This window comes from Dryobates pubescens, chromosome 17 (genome assembly GCF_014839835.1).
Source record: "Dryobates pubescens isolate bDryPub1 chromosome 17, bDryPub1.pri, whole genome shotgun sequence".
NCBI lineage: Eukaryota > Metazoa > Chordata > Aves > Piciformes > Picidae > Dryobates > Dryobates pubescens.
Window position 1 is genome coordinate 16,209,251 of NC_071628.1, and position 21,474 is coordinate 16,230,724.

The following is a 21,474-nucleotide window of genomic DNA, read 5'->3' on the forward strand; positions in this document are numbered from 1 at the left end:
AGACTAGGAGTTCTTCTGTGTAATTATTAACCCAACTTTGAAAGTAGATTAGATTTATCCACAGTAATGCTCTCAAGCACTGAATGGATACATTCACAGAAGTTAGCTGCCTCAGAATAGCTATTAAGCAAGAGCTATTTTGGGCTTTCACTGCACAGACAAGCTCTGATTTCTCATACTTGTAATATAAGACTAGCAGGGTGCAATGTCCAATACAGGTAGCCTCAATCTACAACCCATTTGGATTTCACTAAGCAAAACACTCCACAGTAAAATCACTGGAGATCCTCTCTCATAGCATAAACATTTACATAAAATGCCTAAGTGCATTGAACTTACTGTTTTGAAAAGTCTTGCAGTTATGACTTTTATACCCCCCAAATTTTCCATAATTTGTCTTTGTACTGAGGCATTATCAATGTTCTAAAATTCAGGTGTTCTGTTCCTAATATAAACTGCATCTAAAAAACACTCTCAAGAAGTTTCCTTGCTCTCCAAAGTACAACTTACTTTAAGTGAAACATCCCATTTAACCTAGGTCAGTATGTGTGTTAAGGAAACAGTGTTTATGGAATGTACATTCCAACTCATCCTGTGCTTGCTCAGTATATAAACTAGGCTACTTCATGACAGACTCAGATTCTTATTTACATAGGCCACTGGTGTATAATTCTTCCCCTGGTTCTTTCACAGTCACTAACGTTAGTCCACACAGGTCCTTCTAACATACTTCATGGGTTCAGTGATCCCTTACCTGTCTGAAAATTCTACTAATACTTGTTTGAACATTTTAGTTTCCTATAATCAAAGTCTGAGAGACTTTGTGTCTATCATGTGGCATGATGTGTTGTTTAAAAACCCTCTGTCATACCACAACAGTTTTCCACATAGCTCCAGTACTCTTCAACCAACGTGTGCTTTAGAGGAAATTATAGCAGTAAATAAAGTAAGGTTACAATGTAGCTACATCTCATGAACAGTTTAATGATTGTTCCACAATTACTCAAATTTTGTTAAAGCTCTTGATAATGTTGTCAATAGAAGTATCCACTCTCTTGCAAATGTGTCAGAACTTGCTGATCCTCAGCGTAATTCCTTATTACAGAGAAATACGCTTTAGGAACAAAACAAGGGCAGACTGTTCCTTATGAATTTCTGATTTTGATTTGTATGAAATTTGTGCTGAGCTATAATTAAAGAATTTGTATTTACTCAAATTTAAAGACTAAGAACTTCCTAATGTATCATTTCATAAAACTAATATATTGTACAAGACAAATACGTCTAGGGGAAATGTCTTGAGATGCTGCACACAAGAGACCATTGTTTGTTTTCTTAAATCAAGAGACATGCTTCAGACCCAGAAAAAAAACCTACATGGAAATGAATGAGAAGTGGTTCAAGAAAAGTCACACAATAATTATTCTATTATTTCCCAGAACAAGATCTCACCTGTTTTACTGTACTTTGAAAAAATACAGAAAGAAAATTGCTTCCAATACTATCTAGAATAGTATTCTGCAGTATAGTTTTACTATAAAATTCAAACTGTGTAGTTGCAGCAAGCTTTGTTTATAAGCAGAAATGCTTGTTTCTTCTGTCACTTACTGGTCACTTACACCTATCATAAACAAAAAGCCATCCCAGTAATACCACCTTTGTATAAGAAAAGAAACACATCTTTCTTTAATGATCACATCTTGCTCATCAGAAAGACAGCAAGACTAACTGAAGTGACACAGTATGCTGGTAAATAAAATTAAAAATCAAACCATACCTAAGCAAAATTGTGACAAAATAGTTTTGAGATTTTTGTCTATTTGCTGTCAACTTAAATGACAGTTTCTTCCTTTCTTCATTGTATCTGGCTGCCATACTTAACCTTACAGCACTGAAGTTTTCAGTATTATTACCTGAAGGGGCTCCAACCCAAGCCAGACCAAGGACTCCATCATCAAAGTCACGGTCTGTAAACACATAGGCCAAGCAATAATCATCATGATTCTGCTCCGAGTTCAGTTCCAAAAACTTTTCCACACCAATGTTAGGAAATCTGAAGGGATTGGAAGAGTCCTTTTCATCTACAGTTGTGTTAATCTAAAAGTAAATTGAAAGAAACTGTAAGCCATGGTTCATTTGTACTTGTAAATACCAGCTAAGATGCTCTCTCTTGTCAATACCTTGTTATGTTAAATAGTTGAATATGTTGCTAAAGATTTATAGGTCTTCACAAATTACTATACTAATACTTGAAAAACTAAGTTGTACAATAAAGGAAGAATTGCATTTGTGTAGTAAATTCCCAGTCTCTTATTTCTTTCTTTTTCCTTTCCATGAACACCCAAATGTTTAAATTGAATATCTTAAATAGTAACTTTTAAAAGGAACTCTCAATGTGGATAGCCATTATCTATTTTAGTATTAAAGTTAGTGGAGAGTAACATAGTCTATTTGCCACAAAAATCAACACTACACTGCTAAAACAACAGTTATTCCCATAAAAATTGCCTACAGCTTAACAGTAGTGGGGTTTTGACAATAAACACTAAAAATCAAACCAAATAAATGGGTTAGGGAACAAGTTGCCACAGAGACTTGCATTACAGAGTTTCTAACAGTAAGTGGTTACAAGAGAACAGCAACAGGCTTTGTGGAAACCACAGGCCTCCAAGCACTATCAGGGAAGCTAAAAGTATTTCCAATACAACTTACTCTTATTCGTTTCACCATGAAGCTGATGTTACGGATACCTGAGAAATCTGTTGACTGGTAAATTGTGTCAATTGCTTTGACATGGCTGGAGATCTGTCAAAAAATTGGAAGTAACCACAGTTCAAAGATCCACACTGCACTGTAGCTTATCTTAAGCAGCAACAACTGCAAGGTCTGTGCTTTTACATGTAAGATTATTGTGCCACGTGACTCTTCACAGGACTTCTAAATCAAACACTGATGGCAAATAATGGGAATAAATCACTATATAACCTGATAACTGCATTGCCACCACGAGCAGCAAAGTATTCTGCAGTTTCCCTTTTTCTCCCCTAACACATTGCTATCAACTATTCATATACCTGTTTGCGACACTGGTTTGATTAATTACTAAGATAACACTGTTGTTAACATCGCATTCAAAGTATTGTTTTGCGGTTTTGGTTTTTTTTATTATTAAAACAACAAAGAAAATCACTTGTTGCAGCATTATTTAGTTTCCAGTATAAGATAAACATGGGGGAAAAAAAAAAACAACCACAAGGATCATTTACTTTTTTCCAAGAGCACAAAGAAATCACTGAAGGTAACTTCAGGGCTTTGGAAAATGTTACTCAAATCAAACTATATATGCACAACGTAAGTCAGATTTGCAAGTGGCACTAAACTTTAGACATCAAGAGAAGTATGTTAACATGCTAGCTATATTTAGCAAGTGATAGAGGAAAAAACCCCACTTTTTCCACTGACTTGTATATTGATAAATGAAAAGCATCTACCTTTAGATACCACTGTTTTTTTAACCTTCCACTACATCAGATACTACGAGGACAGATGTCAGTGTCATTAGCTCAAGGTATTTTGAACTAAAATTTCCAATGGAAGGCAATGCAAGTGTTAACACAGAGGCTTGGCAGGCTGTCAAACAGAACAGAACTCTTCAGGAAGTAGTATTTTTCTGAGTAAGAATGGAGAAAAGTCAAACTGCAGGTCATGATCAGAGTTTTTAAACAAACCACAGCTACCACTATAATTTTAAACAAACGAATTGGAAATACCTGTGCAATTACAGCTTCCCTTGTTCCATAATGCTTGTAGAACAGATGATCAGTCTGAATATACAGCTGACATGTATTTTTTTCAGCCTGAGTAGCACGCTTTTTTCTTAAAACCTGTGGACCATTGTTTTTAGGCTCTTCAACAGGCTTCTACATATACATAGGAAATAAATATATTAATTGTGCAAACCTACATGCTACCTAAAAAATAGCAATGGGGTTTTCTAAGCATACTCCACTAATACCAACAGATTTTTGTTCTTTAACCCACAAAGCTTTATGAATCCTGAATAAAACTAAGTATGTTACAGCCAGTTTTCAAGTATGCCATCTATTTTACATGGTCTCCCTGTCAAACCTTTTTGTGCATTTCATTTTGCATCAGAAAATGCAGTTGATGTGAAATAGACTTTTTTCTTTTGTGCGATCTCTGGAATTTTTCTTTGATAATCCTTTCTGAAATGAATAAATATTTTGTAGATTTGAGGGGGGAGGAAATCAACAGTGCCATGGGACTTACATGCACCCTCCCTAACACAGGTTATTTCACATTGTAACCACCTTAGTCTGCTGCCTCAGCAAACAGAAAAACATAAGCACTTCAGCATGGAACAAATGGTACCCTAAACATGAAGTTAAAATAATGCTCATTAGTCAGAGATGTATCTGCTAACACATTTGCAATCACTGAGGTTCCCCACCCTTTCCATGAGGTCTTGTAAGTAAAAGTTTGGGAAAGTATGTTACTGTTACCACCACTAAACTGCATAATACTGTTGATAATTTCTTGAGTCACAACATCAATAAACTTTAAGCTGCTGCTACTATTTAACAAGCCATATTGTATAGTTTTGTTGGCATATACTTAACCGACAACACTAAATGATGCCAAAACTTAGAACAGCTCAAAACACAGCTGATAAACTCAATTTACTATTGGAAGGTGTTGGAAAAAAGATCCAATTTCATGGCAAGTGCTGCAAACCCAAAGGCAAAAAACTGCAGGACCATAAAGTGGTACACAAGTCCCCCTTACACTTGCCTCGTATTATAGGCAATCTGTAGCTTCCTGTAACCCCTTCAATCTTTTAACATGGCTATTATGATCTTCCTACTCTTATCACTTCATTTATGACTGAAAGCACTCAGATATTACAAAAATGAGTTACATTAATGTAACTTGAAAATCAAAGTTATTAGTCTTTAAAAACCAATACATTAATTAAGAGATGAAGGGACTCTGCAACTCTTCCTTCTTAACTGCAATAAAACATATTCCTCATCTCCAGCTTGATGCCTATATCCATCAAAAATTCCAATGGTTGAAAAATCTGAGATGATGCAGGATTCATTAAGACTATGAGCTAGCACATCTGTGCTGTATTAAGCAGAGAAAGAATTTAGAGAAGTTATCTTAACAAGAAAACTGAAGCAATAATTTAAGTACCTCACAATGTCAAGGGATGATGACTGACCAAATGTAAAAGGGACAACATCCAAGTAATAGGAAGTTATAACATAAATTTCTAATCAACATAATCCATTAGCCTGTGTTGTACCTCTGTTGCTGGTTCTTCTATACCAGTCATCTGGTACTTCTGCATTCTTTCAAATACTGAATGATCTGCACAACCTCCTTGTGGTCCATATTTATGTGGATATTCTAAAATGAAGAAAGATAGGTTGAGTTTTCAAATTCCAAGTACCACTGTAAAATACAGTTGTGCCACTGCGTTTGTCCAATATTGTCCACAAGGTCTTTAAAAAAAACCCCAAACACAAAAACCAAACCAACAAACCACACACACACAAAGAAAAAACAAAACCCAAAATAAACAAAACCCCAACAACAACAAAACCAACCCCCAAAAACCCAAACACACACACAAACAAACAAACCAACCCCACCCTGAACAAACAAATGCCAAAACCCCACATTTCTAGGACGCATTCTTAGTTTTACAAACGGGGGTGGAAAAAAGGGAGGGGGGGTGGTGGTGGAATTGCTTCTTAGCATTCTTTTCTTATAGATAGCAAAAGAAAATATGATGGGCAAATATCTTAACATAAGAACAAGAACTATTATTTACACATATGTACCAATTAGCTTAAAATAACAGCAGCCTTAAATAAAGTGAACTCACAACAGAAAAAAATCACTGGAGATAGAGTACATGAATGAGTGATTTGATTAACAATGGAGTGGAACACTGGCTTTGCCATAACCAACGTTAAACAAGAAGCACTGTTGGGATACTGCTTACTATCACTAGATTGAACTTTGATGCAAGGGATTATATATATGATCCTTCCCTTCTCCATCTCTGCCTTTTCCTTGCTAGGGCATGTAGGAGGAAAATTAGGGAGGCAAAAGCATATTTGGAACTTAAACTGGCCTCTGATGTGAAGGACAACAAAAAGTCCTTCTATAAATATATTAATAGCAAGAGGAAGGGCAGGGACAACCTCCACTCCTTGGTTGACATGGAAGGAAATGTTGTAACACAGGATGAGGAAAAGGCAGAGGTACTTAACACCTTCTTTACCTCAGTTTTTACTAGCTGGAAAGAACGTCTACCAGACAGCTGGCCTGCAGAACTGGCAGAGGGAGCCAGGGAGCTGCATGGTTTCCCTGTGTTCCATGAGCAAGTGATAGGAGCTCTCCTCAGCAGCTTGGACCCCCACAAGTCCATGGGACCAGATGGGATCCATCCTAAGGTGCTGAGAGAGCTGGCAGATGAGCTGGCCAAGCCACTCTCCATGATTTTTCATCAGTCCTGGCTCACTGGAGAGATCCCAGCTGACTGGAAGCTGGCCAACGTGGTACCCATCCACAAGAAGGGCCGGTTGGATGAGCCAGGGAATTACAGGCCTGTCAGCCTGACCTCAGTGCCAGGAAAGATTATGGAGCAGGTCATCCTGAGTGCAATCACGCAACACTTAGAGGATGGCCAAGGGATCAGGCCCAGCCAGCATGGGTTTAGGAAGGGCAGGTCCTGCCTGACCAACCTGATCTCCTTCTATGATCAGGTGACCCGCCTGGTGGATGTGGGGAGGCCTGTGGATGTAGTCTACCTGGACCTCAGCAAGGCCTTTGACACCGTTCCCCATAGCAAACTCCTGGCCAAGCTGTCAGCCCATGGCTTGGATGGGAGCACACTGCGATGGGTTAGGAACTGGCTGGAGGGCCGAGCCCAGAGAGTGGTAGTGAATGGTGCCACATCCAGCTGGCAGCCAGTCACCAGTGGTGTGCCCCAGGGATCAGTACTGGGCCCCTTGCTCTTTAACATCTTTATTGATGATCTGGACGAGGGCATCGAGTCCATCATCAGTAAATTTGCTGACGACACCAAGCTGGGCGCAGGAGTTGATCTGCTGGAGGGTAGAGAGGCTCTGCAGAGGGACCTCGACAGGCTGGGCAGATGGGCAGAGTCCAACGGCATGAGATTTAACACATCCAAGTGCCGGGTTCTGCACATTGGCCACAGCAACCCCATGCAGAGCTACAGGCTGGGGTCAGAGTGGCTGGAGAGCAATCAGGCTGAGAGGGACCTGGGGGTGCTGGTCGACGGTAGACTGAACATGAGCCTGCAGTGTGCCCAGGCAGCTAAGAGGGCCAATGGCATCCTGGCCTGCATCAGGAACAGTGTGGCCAGCAGGAGCAGGGAGGTCATTCTGCCCCTGTACACTGCACTGGTTAGGCCGCACCTCGAGTACTGTGTCCAGTTCTGGGCCCCTCAGTTTAGGAAGGATGTTGACTTGCTGGAACGAGTCCAGAGAAGAGCAACAAAGTTGGTGAGGGATTTGGAACATAAGCCCTATGAGGAGAGGCTGAGGGAGCTGGGGTTGCTTAGCCTGGAGAAGAGGAGACTGAGGGGTGACCTTATTACTCTCTACAACTACCTGAAGGGAGGTTGTAGACAGACGGATGTTGGTCTCTTCTCCCAGGCAAGCAGTACCAGAACAAGAGGACACAGTCTCAGGCTGCGCCAGGGGAGATACAGGCTGGATGTTAGAAAAAAGTTCTATACAGAAAGAGTGATTGCACATTGGAATGGGCTGCCTGGGGAGGTGGTGGAGTCGCCATCACTGGAGGTTTTTAGGAGAAGACTTGACGGGGTACTTGGTGCTGTGGGTTAGTTGCTTGGGCGGTGTTGGATTGGTTGATGGGTTGGACGCGATGATCTTGAAGGTCTCTTCCAACCTGGTTTATTCTATGTATTCTATGTATTCTATTCTATGTATCTCCACCACCTTTTTTTATCCTCCCACTGTAGTATTTAAAAGCTAAAGTTCTCCTTAACCACTATGCAATTTCACACCATCAAGCACTTCGCTGCAACAAAAGCACATTACACAAGGCTGTGAGCAATGGACAATACAGCCTCACCATCAGCACACTACCTATGTAAATCCAGTGTTATGTTAAAGACCCCTGCAGGTGGCAATTGCTAAAATCCATAGCAATTAACTGGAAATATGACTGCAGAGCATATTCTGCACCAGCACAAAAAGCCATTTTGTGCTGCCATCACACTTCTTCTCATATTCTGCAGCATTATGATAATTGACAGAATAGTACTAGAAATAAATGCTCTCAGTGCATCAGACAAAATAAGCAATCTTTCCTCTGCATCCTGTTTCCCAAAGAGGGTAGGAAATCTAATATATTTTTAATACTAAGTGCCTGCAAATCAAGTATTTCTCACCTCACAAATAATCATCCAATAATAAACACTTTAAAAGCACGACAGGTAAAATTATAAGAAATTGAACATGAAATAGAGTGCAACAGCAATTGCCATGGTTTTGCATTTGCTGGAAAAGACAAGTCCTCCCTGAGAGGTTTGAATCTGCCCTGCAAAACACAGGAAGCAGGTTATATAGGATAGTTCACTTTGGAACCATGCCTAGTTTTCCAAGGAAGTCGCATACAAAATATTCCTGTGTGACCTGTGCTAGCTTCTATGGTCCTGCTCTGGCAGGGGGGTTGGACTCGATAATCTTCAGAGGTCCCTTCCAAACCCTAACATCCTGTGATATCTCTTGATAAATGCTGCATTACCCCCAAACTGTGAAGGCACTGTTGCCTCTTTGTCTTTTGTGACTACTTATTTCCACCATCCCCTGCAGCAGTTCCATTTCTGGAGCTAAGCAGGAACCAGATGATGTCAGATGACTCGGACAGTTTTGACCTCCATCACAGAAGTGTGGTCCATGTTTTTGTGAAGTTTTTTAATGCTTTGAGAGTTACAGCCTTCTGCCAGCTCTTTGGAATTCAGAGCTTCTTGCTCTATTCCTAACACAATCCTGAGAATTTGTTATAAGAAAACACGTGCCCTTACCAGGAAATGATTTCTTACAGTTAATGCAAAGTTGAGGAAAAACTAGAAGTGTACCTTTCCTCATGTCTATAAAGGAGAAGTTTAATGACAGGGTCAGTTCTCAAACTAGACACAGTCCTCAGGCAAAACAAATGCTTTGTCTTTCTGTGTTGTCCAGTTTCCCATTTCCCACTTTCAATTTTGCACATCCTGACAGCATGTTAAATAGTAAATTACAGATCTTAAGTCTTGTCATTTCATATTTCCTGACAAGGAAACCTTATTCTAACTAGATGGCAGATTATTATTAATGATATATGCAACTACAGATCCTCAACAGAAGCATTTTTATCCTTTAAAAAAAGGCATTATCTGCTGCAAAGAGATTCCTGATCACATTATTTTTTTTCTTCCATGTCAGTAACTAGTTTGATCTGTTAAGCATTTAAGTTAACGGCTTAAATGGATATTGGATTTAGGCATCTGGGGCAAGGATATGACATTGAACTTCCATTAAAAATGATGGAAATTCAGTTCTTCAGCAGCCAAAGTGATATGTCCAATATTAGCAAAAGCAATAGCATCAGAAAAGTGTTCAAATTTTAAGCAGATACAAAAAATTCTTACTACAGATTTCACTCTAAGCAGTCTGTCACACTGTGCTCCCATGACAACTGCCAAGCAGACCTTTCCTTGTTAATTCACAACCACAATATTGAAAAAAATAAAATAAAAATCTAAGAAACCAAGTTGCCACACAGCCTCTACCTGCCTATAGAATAATTCATCAACCTCTTCATCCTGGTTGGGTGGTCTATAACAGACTCCAACCAGGATGTCAGCCTTGTTGGCCTTCACTCTAATTCTCACAGGCACTCAACCTGATCATCCTTAATCTCTAGTTCCATGGTGGCTAGAGCATCCCTGATGTACAGGGCCACCCCTCCAACCTTTCTCCCTCACCTGTCTCTCCTGAAGCCATCAACTACAGTGCTCCAGTCATGTGAGTCATCCCATCATGTTTCTGTGATGGCAACTACATCATAACTTTCCTGCTGTAACAAGGTGTCCAGCTCCTCTTGTTGTTACCCATACTGCATGCATTGGTGTACATGCACTTCAGCTGGGCTGCTGGTTTCACCCCTGACTCCAGCTTACCACCCTCAGACTCCTGTGCCCAGGTGACCAAGAAGGCCAATGGCATCCTGGCCTGTTATCAGTAATAGTGTGGCCAGCAAGAGCAGGGAAGTCATTCTGCCCCTGTATTCAGCACTGGTTAGGCCACACCTTGAGTCCTGTGTCCAGTTCTGGGCTCCTCAGTTTAGGAAAGATGTTGAGTTGCTGGAATGTGTCCAGAGAAGGGCAACAAAGCTTATAAGGGGTTTGAAGCACAAGCCCTGTGAGGAGAAGCTGAGGGAGCTGGGATTGCTTAGCCTGGAGAAGAGGAGACTCAGGGGTGACCTTATTGCTCTCTACAACTACCTGAAGGGAGGTTGTAGCCAGGTGGGGGTTGGTCTCTTCTCCCAGACAAGCTGTGACAGAAGGAGAGGACAGACTCAAGCTGCGCCAGGGGAGGTTTATGCTGGATGTTAGGAAGAAATTCTTCACAGAGTGATTGCCATTGGAATGGGCTGTCCAGGGAGGTGGTGGAGTCACTGTCACTGGAAGTGTTTAATGATGAGGCACTTAGTGCCAGGATTTAGTTGATCAGATGGTGTTGGGCGATAGGTTGGACTCGATGATCTCCAAGGTCTTTTCCAACCTGGTTAATTCTGTATTCTGTAGTTTGGAGTTTGCAATGGCCAGTTCATTCAGTAGATTCAGGGATTTGCAAAAACTACAAAATACTTTACTTTGAGTTCTCAGTTGTATAGCTCTTCCAAGACCATGAAGTTAAACATTTTTCTGAAGGTCTGATATTGATCTCAGGAAATACCAAATTTGTGGTTTACAATATGAACTCAGGAACATAATTGAAGTATATATGATTTAAATAAAGTAAATACAGTTCCAATGAAATCCTGAATTTTTTTAAAGAGAAGTTTCCAAAATATTTTAATGAAAAAAAAAGAGTCATTTGCATCTTCCTAGCACTAAAACAGTTTGATCAAGTAGTTTAGAACCTAAATTATTCAACTTGTGTTTCAAGTCATGAATAGAAGGCTGCCTTCCACTGGTCACCATATCCACTGTAACAGACAAAAGCTGCTTTATAAAGTTGACAATATAATCCCCATTTACAAAAACCCCTTTTGTTTCACTACTGAATAAGAACTCATTGAGATGCTAATCATATGTTGCATTGTGCTTTCTGAAAAGCAGTAAAAAGCATATAGTTTCAAAAGGCTGAAACATGGGTGACCAAAAAATATCTCAAAGTAAAGATGACTTCTTCCCCTCATCTCTTAGAAATGTAAGCATTTTTGCTGCTTTTGTCCTGTGTTAGATACTAATGGTTTGACTCTTACTTCACAAGTGTTAGCTTTGGATTAGAGCGAGAACAAAAGATTTGCATGCTTGGTTTTACTTTAAAAACTACACTGAAGGTTAACTTTCTTTTAGTTGTTCAGGCTGGATTTTCTTTGGAGCTGCTGTTCAATGCAGAAATAGGTCAAAAAACAGAAAAAAAAATTTAGCCTCCAAAGCATTATTCCAAAAGTGATAGAAGCAGTTGTATACTTCAGATAGTTTAGAGCCTGAAAATTCTGGAGACATTAGGATACCAACAACAAAAAAAATTAACTCATACAATCAAAATACATGCACATCAGACTCTGCATTGACAGCAACCAACAGGAGTGGCACATTTTCAAATAGTGCTGGTTAGACTTAGCTCCAGGAAGGGCTTTTTTCAACCATGCTGAGCAAGCAGACCTGTTCACTCACTTTTTGATTCAAAAGCCATATCATATTGTTGGTTTAATGCGGCTCTCCAGAATAGATCTAGACAATCCCCCTCTGATTTTGTTTCTAACTTATGGTTTTCATGCACCAGATTCAAGAGGAAAAATGGTATTAATCAACATTCCAAAACCTGAATAATTAAAACCTCACACAAGTATCCTGCTCCCATTCACTTTAATAAGACATTCACGTGAAGCAATTTCATCATTAGCTTTCTCCAGATGTCAAGTGATGCATTTACTCCTTCAACAGAGATCACTTCTACGAAACTGCAATACTAACTTACATCAAATCAAATCATCTGCTTCTTTAAGGTAGAATTCTATTTCTTACATTAGTTGTTAGCAGTGAAGAGAGTATTTTTAGTCATCCACTATTCACAGCATAAAGAACTGGGACATGAAACAATCTTCTTGCTTGTCTCATCCCTTGGAAAACCAGGCAAATCACTTTACTGCCTTATGTCCATTTACTTTGCTCCTCCTCCTCTTTTCTACAACAGGATTAATTAAACCCTTTGTAAAGCAGTGACTTATTTGCAGAGCAGGCTACGTAAGTGGTAGTCCAGTGTTCCCACTATCAAGCAGTGAACTGAATTGTTTGCTAAGATCTATAAAACATAAATAATTTAGAAGTATGTACAAATAATTCACAGAAGTATTGTTATAAAATACATATTTTATGGCTTCACACCAGGCTTTTTCAATTTCTTGGTTACTTTTCCCCACTACTCATTACAGTGGCAAACCCTGCAATACTCCAGCAGCAGCTAGCACAGCACACTGCCTTCTCAGACTCCCAACCTGCAATGTTCTGTTGAGAAGAAAATTAAACACATGCTGCAGTTTCTCTTTGGGAATCAAAAGCAGTATATGGAACACTGTCCTATAAAGTTACTGTATTCTCAAATATATGTCTTGTAAGTACTGGGAAGATATGTATTTAGTCAGAAAATAAGTGTAGCTCACAATGTACATAAAACTCAGTAACTGCATTCATTCAGAAGCTCTTTACAATTATGCATCTTCTATTTGAATTTGGATTAGTAAGAGTACAGAATGGGGCAAGAGGAAGGACAAACATGTGCTAGCTCACAGAAATTTTAACATACTCAAAGACAGCACAAAGATTACTTAAAAATTAAATCAAACTGATTTTTATTATAGCTGAAAACTGATCATACATGAAAAGGAAGATGCATGAGTACTCTGCATCAGTTCTGAAGGTGTAAAAGTATTCCCTGTTATTTTCTCATCCTTCTAGGCATTTACAGCTAAACCTAGACTTCTGGGGCTATAACTCTTCAAATTCAGGTAGTATTCCACCAGCTACAGTGTAAAATGGGACCACATCTTCTAAAGAGCTGTCTGTGACCTACAGATTCAGGGAAAGCTTTTATTTTCCACAAGTACCACTCTCACTAGATGTAAATGCATATGAGGTGAACTTTAATTATCCTTCACTTTTCGGATCACATAAGGACAATCAATATAAAGCATTTTAAGAATGTTTTTTTCATGAGAACATGTATCCATTTAGCAGAAATTATACTGTTTACATGCTTAAGCCTGACTGCTAAAGATTTCTTATTATGGCAGAATAAGGAAGACTCACTTTGGTTCGTATATGAATTGCTTCAGGACAGAATGATCACAGTGTCATATGCAAGCCCAAATCCCATTTTATGCTTATAAATGGCTTCAGTTTCTGACATTTAATAATTTTTAAAAAATAAAATATATACACTTCATCTGTAGCACAAAATGGATATACTCACTGATATCATCTTCATGATACATGACAGAATGGAATGGTAGAGTCTTGTCCTTTATATATCTCTCTGCTGGCTCAATATAAAAGGTCCCACTATGAGTTTGGATGAATCCCTCAAATTTTCCATCAATAACTGACCCATGGGTAAGACTTCCCTGCTCACCTGTAAGGGGAAAAGTGCATTAGTATTTTTATACCCTTTATACACCTTTCTAAAAACTTAAGTCAACTGACAATATGCATCTAGGTAGACCAACTTAAGCACTAAAGGTGTCTATTTCTTTTTGCAGATTAAAGCAGTCACTTCAAGACCATAGGACGTAACGAACAGATTACTTTCAGAAATAAAGAGACCGTATAAAGAGGGAGAGAGTAAGTCCTAATCCTTCTTTTCATCTGCTTTTAATTCCTTAATTCTCCTTTCTTTTTAAATCAACTTTATCTTTTGTATTTACTGAAATTTGGTATATTACCCTTAATGATGGCAGTTCTACTTTCCTTAAATTCCTTTTAAATGCATCGGACATCAATGAACAATATGCTCACAACCAGAGCTGAACTTCAGGCTCTATGAATATGAAAATCATCAGGTGAAATAGTAATTTCTGTAAGTGTAACTAATAGGAGAATAAAAGCAAAGTTTAAATGTATTCAGATACATTATTAAAGTTTAATACAAAGATAACCTAATCCTACAGACACTAATTATCTACATGTATTATATTAAAAAAACAAAACAAAACCATGTTTAAAATGACTGCAGTTCAACTCATTTTACCATGTTGCACTTACCATAAATGTGTCCAGTGTAAATATGGGAGGTATCATAATCAATTACTTGATTTGATATTTCTACCTTAAAGTCATCACTAAAAAGAGATGTATCTCTCCTCATTCGAAGGTTGAAGTATCTAAAGTGAATAAAACAAGACGGTAAACGGACTCTGAGCATCAATTAAAAGAGAAGCAAAGTGCTTCTAACCAGCAGCTTTATGCAAACAATTTGCAGACCTTGCAAAATTAATCTATAGAAAATGTTCATACTGTACAAGAATTAGACCAGTCTAGAAGATTTTCTTAAGCAAGATTTAGAAGCCTTTGATACAAATAGTTAAATTTGCAAGATTTAAGCCAAAAAACAAGGTTAGACCTAAATGCGTAAATCTAAAATGCTGACCTAAACTACACACTTGTTTCCATTCCTCCAGAGGACACAGATGTAGCTATGAAGCACCTATTTTACTTCACAGCACTGGGAAGTAGAAGAGATAAAAACAACTCTCAGGTTATTTGAATTTAATTGCCAACATTTCAGCAATGCAAATTAAATGTTGATGAGCTAATTACTGTTTTAATTGAAACTGAAAAAAAGATGGGCAACAACATTTAATAAAAAAAATACTTAAAACTAGTAGAGTTACATGCACAACTAAGTCAACAACTCTACTCATTGAATGATCTTGTTCAAATTACATTCTATTCTTTGATTCAAACCCTACTGCTAATCTTTATGTGAAGCACACTAAATTTTCTTTTTACAAACCCCACAGTTTTGTTCAGTGAAGTCAAGCAACTGTAGTGTTTTAAAATGCCTGACATCATGTGATTTCATACCTGTGATCATACCTGTGACAATCATTAGCTTCCTTCAGAATTTCATTTGGTATTTCTTAATTTTTTTTATAAACACATTGTGCAAATACAGATCAGTAAACCTGTTGAAACTTCAGTCATTCCAATTTTACCCTATTTTCTTCACGTATTTTTCTCTTTCTGCACAATCATGAAATTAAAGGCGCATTACATTTATGCCACCCACTTGTTACACAAGTAAGTCTGCTAAGTTGACCACACCTGTGTCAGTCTTCATCTAAAAAAATATGACTCATTTCTCAGTATGCACAGTATACTCACAGAACTGACTTCTCCTAGTGAAAACTGGTATCCATTTTTACTAAACAGCAAAATAACCATCACAATTAAGAATCATGGTGTATAACTGATTAAATACAATTACTTTTTCCTATGGCTGAAGCATATACAAAATATACCTTCAGTCTTCACTTGCACATTAAATATGACACTACAGTTTTAAAAATTTTGAAACAACTGTATGTTACGATGCAAAACTCAACATCAAAGAAAAAAGTCCTGCCTACACTGAAAACCTGGTAAGGGCTCTTGTGATTCATGTTGACTATTCTGTAATGCAGACAGTATTATTTCACAATCAGGCTGTATTATTGTTGCACAGTGTTAATAAAGCTTCAAAGTGAGTGTTCTCCTCTGTTAATGCATTAGAAGTATCTACTACAAGGTTATGAAATTCTGAGATGTGGCTGGTGGTTCCCTGTGACTCTTGGGCTTTCTGCCAAGCCAGTCAGTACTTGTACAATAGCTTTTGGTATGGATATTATTTTATGAGAGTTGATTCTTCTGTAAAATTGAAGCAGTTCACTACAGGTGCACTTCAGTATTGGAGTGAAACAATACACACCAGATAGCACTTAGAGCTATTATCAGTCGTACTCATAAGGGCAGGCTGAGCAGGCAAAATCACTCAGTGACCACAGGAGATTGTTTTAAAACAAACAATGAAGCAAATAATCATTAAATAAAAGATTGAGCAGTTACTCCACAGCTGGAAGTGGTAAACAAAACAGAAGGTAAGGGGCTGACAAGGGTAAAGAGTGCAACTCCAGTAGAATGAGAGTCCATTTAGGTTCATGCTCTTTTCTTCTCAGTAGAAACCAGAAAAATCTTCACAGTTTTGCCTCCATGAGCCTCTCCTCACAAATCAGGATCTGGAAGACACTACTCTGGGTTGAGGTGTAAGGCTTTTTAATCCTTACTTTTCCCGTTTATGATGTCAAAGACTGTCTTCTCTTAAAAAATCAAAAGGAGGCTAAAAATAGAAGGGGAGAATAATTTGAGTGCCTTCTAACTGCTTTCACATGAGGCATTCCAAAATCTAAACTCAATTTCCACAGACTGTCAGCATCATCCTAACTGCATTAATCACAAGAGAGCTGAACAACTCAATGGTGGGCTTAAACTACTCACAAGCTAAGTCTACAGAACCGTCACATTTAGGGACATTATTATTTTTCACAGTTTTCATTTATTAAGCCCATACAACATAGTCCATTACCATTTACTAGACAATTCCCATGATCCTACTACTGACTCTAAAGAAAAAGTTATCTTTGAAACAGCATATAACACCTCCAGGTTTATCATTCCTTCTATTACCCACCTAGATGCAGACAGAAAGCATCATCCTCTAGTAAGTACTTACCTATAAAACAATCTCTACAGTATTGCAAGCCCCAGCAATTCCAGCTAGAATGCTTGCAGCTTATCTTTGTTCTCCATCAACACCTCTCAGGTGGCACTTGCGATTTTTCAAAGCTGTCTGGCCTAACCTTCAGAAGTCAGAGCTGCTAAGTGTGTTATTATTGAACACAACTGAGGATGCAGCCTTCATCCTCAGTATCTTGCCACTGATTATTCTTGATACACACAGCTGTAAACACATAAGCTTGCTGAGATAACAGACACCATCCAAACAGGATTACAAGTAGCTACATGTTGGCTAATTTACATGCTACGACAGTCAGTCAAGCATCTGTCCTGAAGAGTATGGTGTAGAGATTTTAATAGCAGAACAGTCTTTACCCAGCATTGATTATTTAATTTTTCTCCCTTTCAGTTACAGTGCTTAGCCCCTGGACTAAAATCACACCTGAAAATGTGAGTTTAAACACAGGACTTCAAATTCAAGATTTGGACTGCTTTTCTACAATAGTTACAAATGTGTTTTATCATTAGTTAGAAGGCATTCAAGTTTCTGACCATTGTAGTGTACATCTCTACAAGCATTTATGCAGACTGAGGTGACAACATGATATAATAGTCTCTTTTGGGTCACAGTAGAAGAAAGTAAGTATTTCTAAGTCCCAATGAACCATGTAAGGTGGTAGAAGTTGAAGAATATATTATTCCAGTTGTACCAACTGACCTATTTTACATGATTTGATGATTAATGATATGATTGACATTTACATGATTTTAAGTACATTAAGCTAGTTTTTAAGGTTTGAATGTGCTGGGTTAAAGGAATCTGGACACAGCAACCATGACTTGAACGCCCAAATTAAAACACAGAGAAATATTTTTATTAGTGAAGACATATTTTTTAATTCTCTCAGACTTCATAGAGCAACCTAACAATATTCAACAAATCAGTACTTTTAGTATTGCAACAACCATATAAAAGGTCTTTTTATTCATATGGCTTACAAACAAGTGATGTTAGAAGCATTTCCAGTAATAGTTTTCCTATTATAAGGATCACATATAGACCATTCTGACAAACATGTCTGAATGTAACTCTAGCATTTATTTATTTTTATAAAACTTTAGGTAAAAATCTAATGAAAATTGCAGATAAATCTGCAAAGTTCTCACTCTATCTTTCATTAGTGATAAGTGGCTGCTACTGTGTATTCAAGTCCCAGATGAATTAACTGTTCATTAAAGTTGCTTAGACAACTTTCCCAACCAGGAGTAATCAACTAATCCAGTATGAAGAGTGGAAGTGGGTGTGGATGGGTAATTAACAGGACAGATTAAGAAAATATTAGAAAGTGTGAATTATTAGGAATTTATTAATTAAAAAGTTGGCTAGCAGCACAATTATGCACTACACAGATGTAGTTCCTTTCTTCTTCTAATTGCATCAGAGGAGAATTCACAGGTTTGTCATTAGGTAAAAAGTTCAGAGAACATAAGATGTCAGAGATGTTTCCTCAAAATGAGATTATGATGAAGTACCAAGCTGACAATTCAGTTTAAGATATTATACAATTAGTATTTTGCAAATGGTTATACTGAAAACATGAAGAAAACAACTTGCCAGCTTCTCTGCATGGGTAGCGTTGTGTTCAGTACATGCAAGTACACATTCTGTGATTAAGTCAAAACTAGGCATAACACACAATAGCAGTTTTGGTGAAGTTCCAATTTCATTGTCAAAATTACTGATATTATCTTGACTCACAAAATAAAGTTATGCCATATTAAATTCCTTCACCGCATCTCAAGCTGGTGCCAAAGTAATTGCTCTGCTATGAATCGCTTCATGTTGGCCTGGTTTTCAGGGGTGTGTGAGTGAGGGTGGTTGTGGCAAAGTGGTTTCAAAAGCTACTTCATACTGGGAACTTAGCTAGGTAATGTCCACACTGTGCATTCATGATATTTGTATGAACCTTCCCTAGACTCAAAGGGTACTTTAACTCACACTAACACACTTGAAATAAACTGACAGGTGTAAGAACTATGATACGTAACCAAGACTGTTTTAAAACTTCGTATTGCTTCCCGTTTGAAGCTTTTTAGAAATGAGTACTACTGGTGAAGCAATCATGTCAGCTCATCTAAATTACACAGTTTATTATTCAAATTAACAGGTATCCATAGCTTAATTTTATCAACTTAAACTGCCCTATGAAGCTAGTATTTCAGCATTGAATAGTGGCTAGTTTGGTTTAATTAATTGTATCTGCCCTAAGTTGTATTCTAGATTACTCAAGAAACTTTGAAAAATTTCTGTCCTTAACAGTCCACTGCATAGTATTTAACTTTCAGATGAAGCTTAAATAAAGCAAGGTTTCCCAATGATGGCATGTTACATAACCATTTGCAGAACTACTAAGTTTGGTGTGAAAAGAGGTAGCTTTGCATTGAACTCCATCATTAATATCTATTTCATTAACGAATTATTAGCCCATGGCTAAATGGTCACTTTAATTTAGTATACAAATATAGTATATAAATTTCATTTTTACTTTTCCCTTTTTTCAACCAAAGGGTACTATGAAATACAGTTCCTAAATCAGAACAGTCTACTGAAGAGAACAAAAGCTATGTGCACAATCACAGAATGCTTATAGCTGCCAGCCATTTTCTGGACAATGAAATTGTAAGTTTGATGAATGGTAATATGGCATATGTCAGCACTACGACTGAAAGGGGGAAAAGGGTAGCACTACAACTTCCCTTTCACCACTTCTGTGCTTTTTCCTGCACCCTTTCTTCTTACAGCAAATTTGCTTATATACTGAATTGAAGGACAAATTAGCCTGGCTGGAAAACAACCAGCCAAATCACTTGCTGATCTTGACTGTCAACATGATCAGCAGGTTTTTCCTCTGTCACAAATAGAAACATAAAGCTTATAAAACTAATACCAGAGATGCAACATAAAATTTGTTGTGATGCAGCTAGCTTTACCTGCTGTTTGTAGCAGTGAACAGTAGTAAGTATCGGGACAGCTTTTCCATTGTTTCCTGGCTACAGGAGACAACCATTCCATCAGAAGCCAACTTAAACCAGAAGAGCATCATTTAAGTTGATGTTTAGTATCTTATTAAGTTAAAAGAGATGCAAATTGGACATCTGTATGCCAATAATCCACAACACCTGGACAAAGTCTTAACTAAGCATTTGGTATAAGGCCATTCAAAACAATCAGGTTTAAATTTTCAGAATCTCAAGCCTTATGTTGACTGAATGCCTTTAAGTTTCATCAGTTGTATTTAAATAAAACAGCACTTTAGAAGTCTATGAGCTACATCTAAATCATTCCAGTACTTTGCAAAAAAACTTTATTTCATACCTTAGCACAGAGTAATTAAGAGTAACTGATAGAGAGGTTTTAATGGTGTGACAACACATGATTTGTAATTATCTGATACATAGTTAATTTATAATTATTCACACCAAATAAGATGCAATTACAAAAAGGCAATCCTATTTATAGTTTTCAAATTGCTACACACCTTCAGAACTTCTAAACAGACTGAAGTAAATTCACTTGATCCTTCCTAATCCATATTGAATTAAAAAAATAGTTTGTAAGAACACACTCCTATCAATTGAAGAAATTTGTGGACTAAATTTACAGCCTGTCAATTACAGGCTTTCACAGGAACTTAAATATGTCACAGGAAACGACCAAAATCCCAAATTGTGGACTTGTGCAACCTTACAGTAGGCTGCCATTCCGCCATCTCAGTTAATGATGGATTTGTGCCTCAGAGTATAGGGATTTGAATCAATTCCACATATAAACACTAATACTTACATTCATGAGTAATAGTAGCTGTTATAAAAACCTTTATAAATCTGTCTGCTGTGACTAAGGTCTGAGAAGTGAGAGGAAATCTTTTTTAGACTTCTTTATTCTGGGTATACTCAATATTTTCACACAATAAGGATTTTCAGCCCACCATATTAGCACTGATAGAATGCACAGACTAAGCTAAGAGCTCTGTTTTAGGGAAGAGTATTATGATATCTTCACCAATGACAAGGTGAACTTGCTCAAGTAGACTGCTCCCCAAAAGAATGGTCTCATCCTCCATCCATCACACTTCGAGTCATACCAATTTACTTTTTATTCCAAGCAATTTTCATCTGGATCAGTTCCCAGATCCTACTCCTTGGAGTTTTATGTCTATTAGTGCTAGTACAAAAATGATGTTGGGAATGCAGTCACTTTGGAACATCTAATTAAGCATCAGTTTGCATCTTAAGAGTGGCAACATTAGACTGAAGGTAAACTCACTGTCTTGCAGCCTTGCTGGACCATTTAAAACTGAAGAGGCTTATAATATGAGGAGCCTCTGAAACATTTTAGT

The 21,474-nt window shown here is 37.8% G+C and overlaps 1 protein-coding gene across 1 annotated transcript in view; it reads right to left on the bottom strand.

Annotated features, from left to right (window-relative positions):
* ADAM10 (ADAM metallopeptidase domain 10) overlaps positions 1-21,474 on the bottom strand; it is a 47,451-nt gene that overhangs the window by 11,949 nt on the left and 14,028 nt on the right. Inside the window, exons 3-8 of the mRNA XM_054168883.1 lie at positions 14,564-14,682; positions 13,776-13,934; positions 5,330-5,433; positions 3,771-3,920; positions 2,713-2,805; positions 1,914-2,097 (exon numbers count right to left, since the gene is read on the bottom strand). Coding sequence (XP_054024858.1) covers positions 1,914-2,097; positions 2,713-2,805; positions 3,771-3,920; positions 5,330-5,433; positions 13,776-13,934; positions 14,564-14,682 — 809 coding nt within the window. The remainder of the gene's footprint in view (positions 1-1,913; positions 2,098-2,712; positions 2,806-3,770; positions 3,921-5,329; positions 5,434-13,775; positions 13,935-14,563; positions 14,683-21,474) is intronic.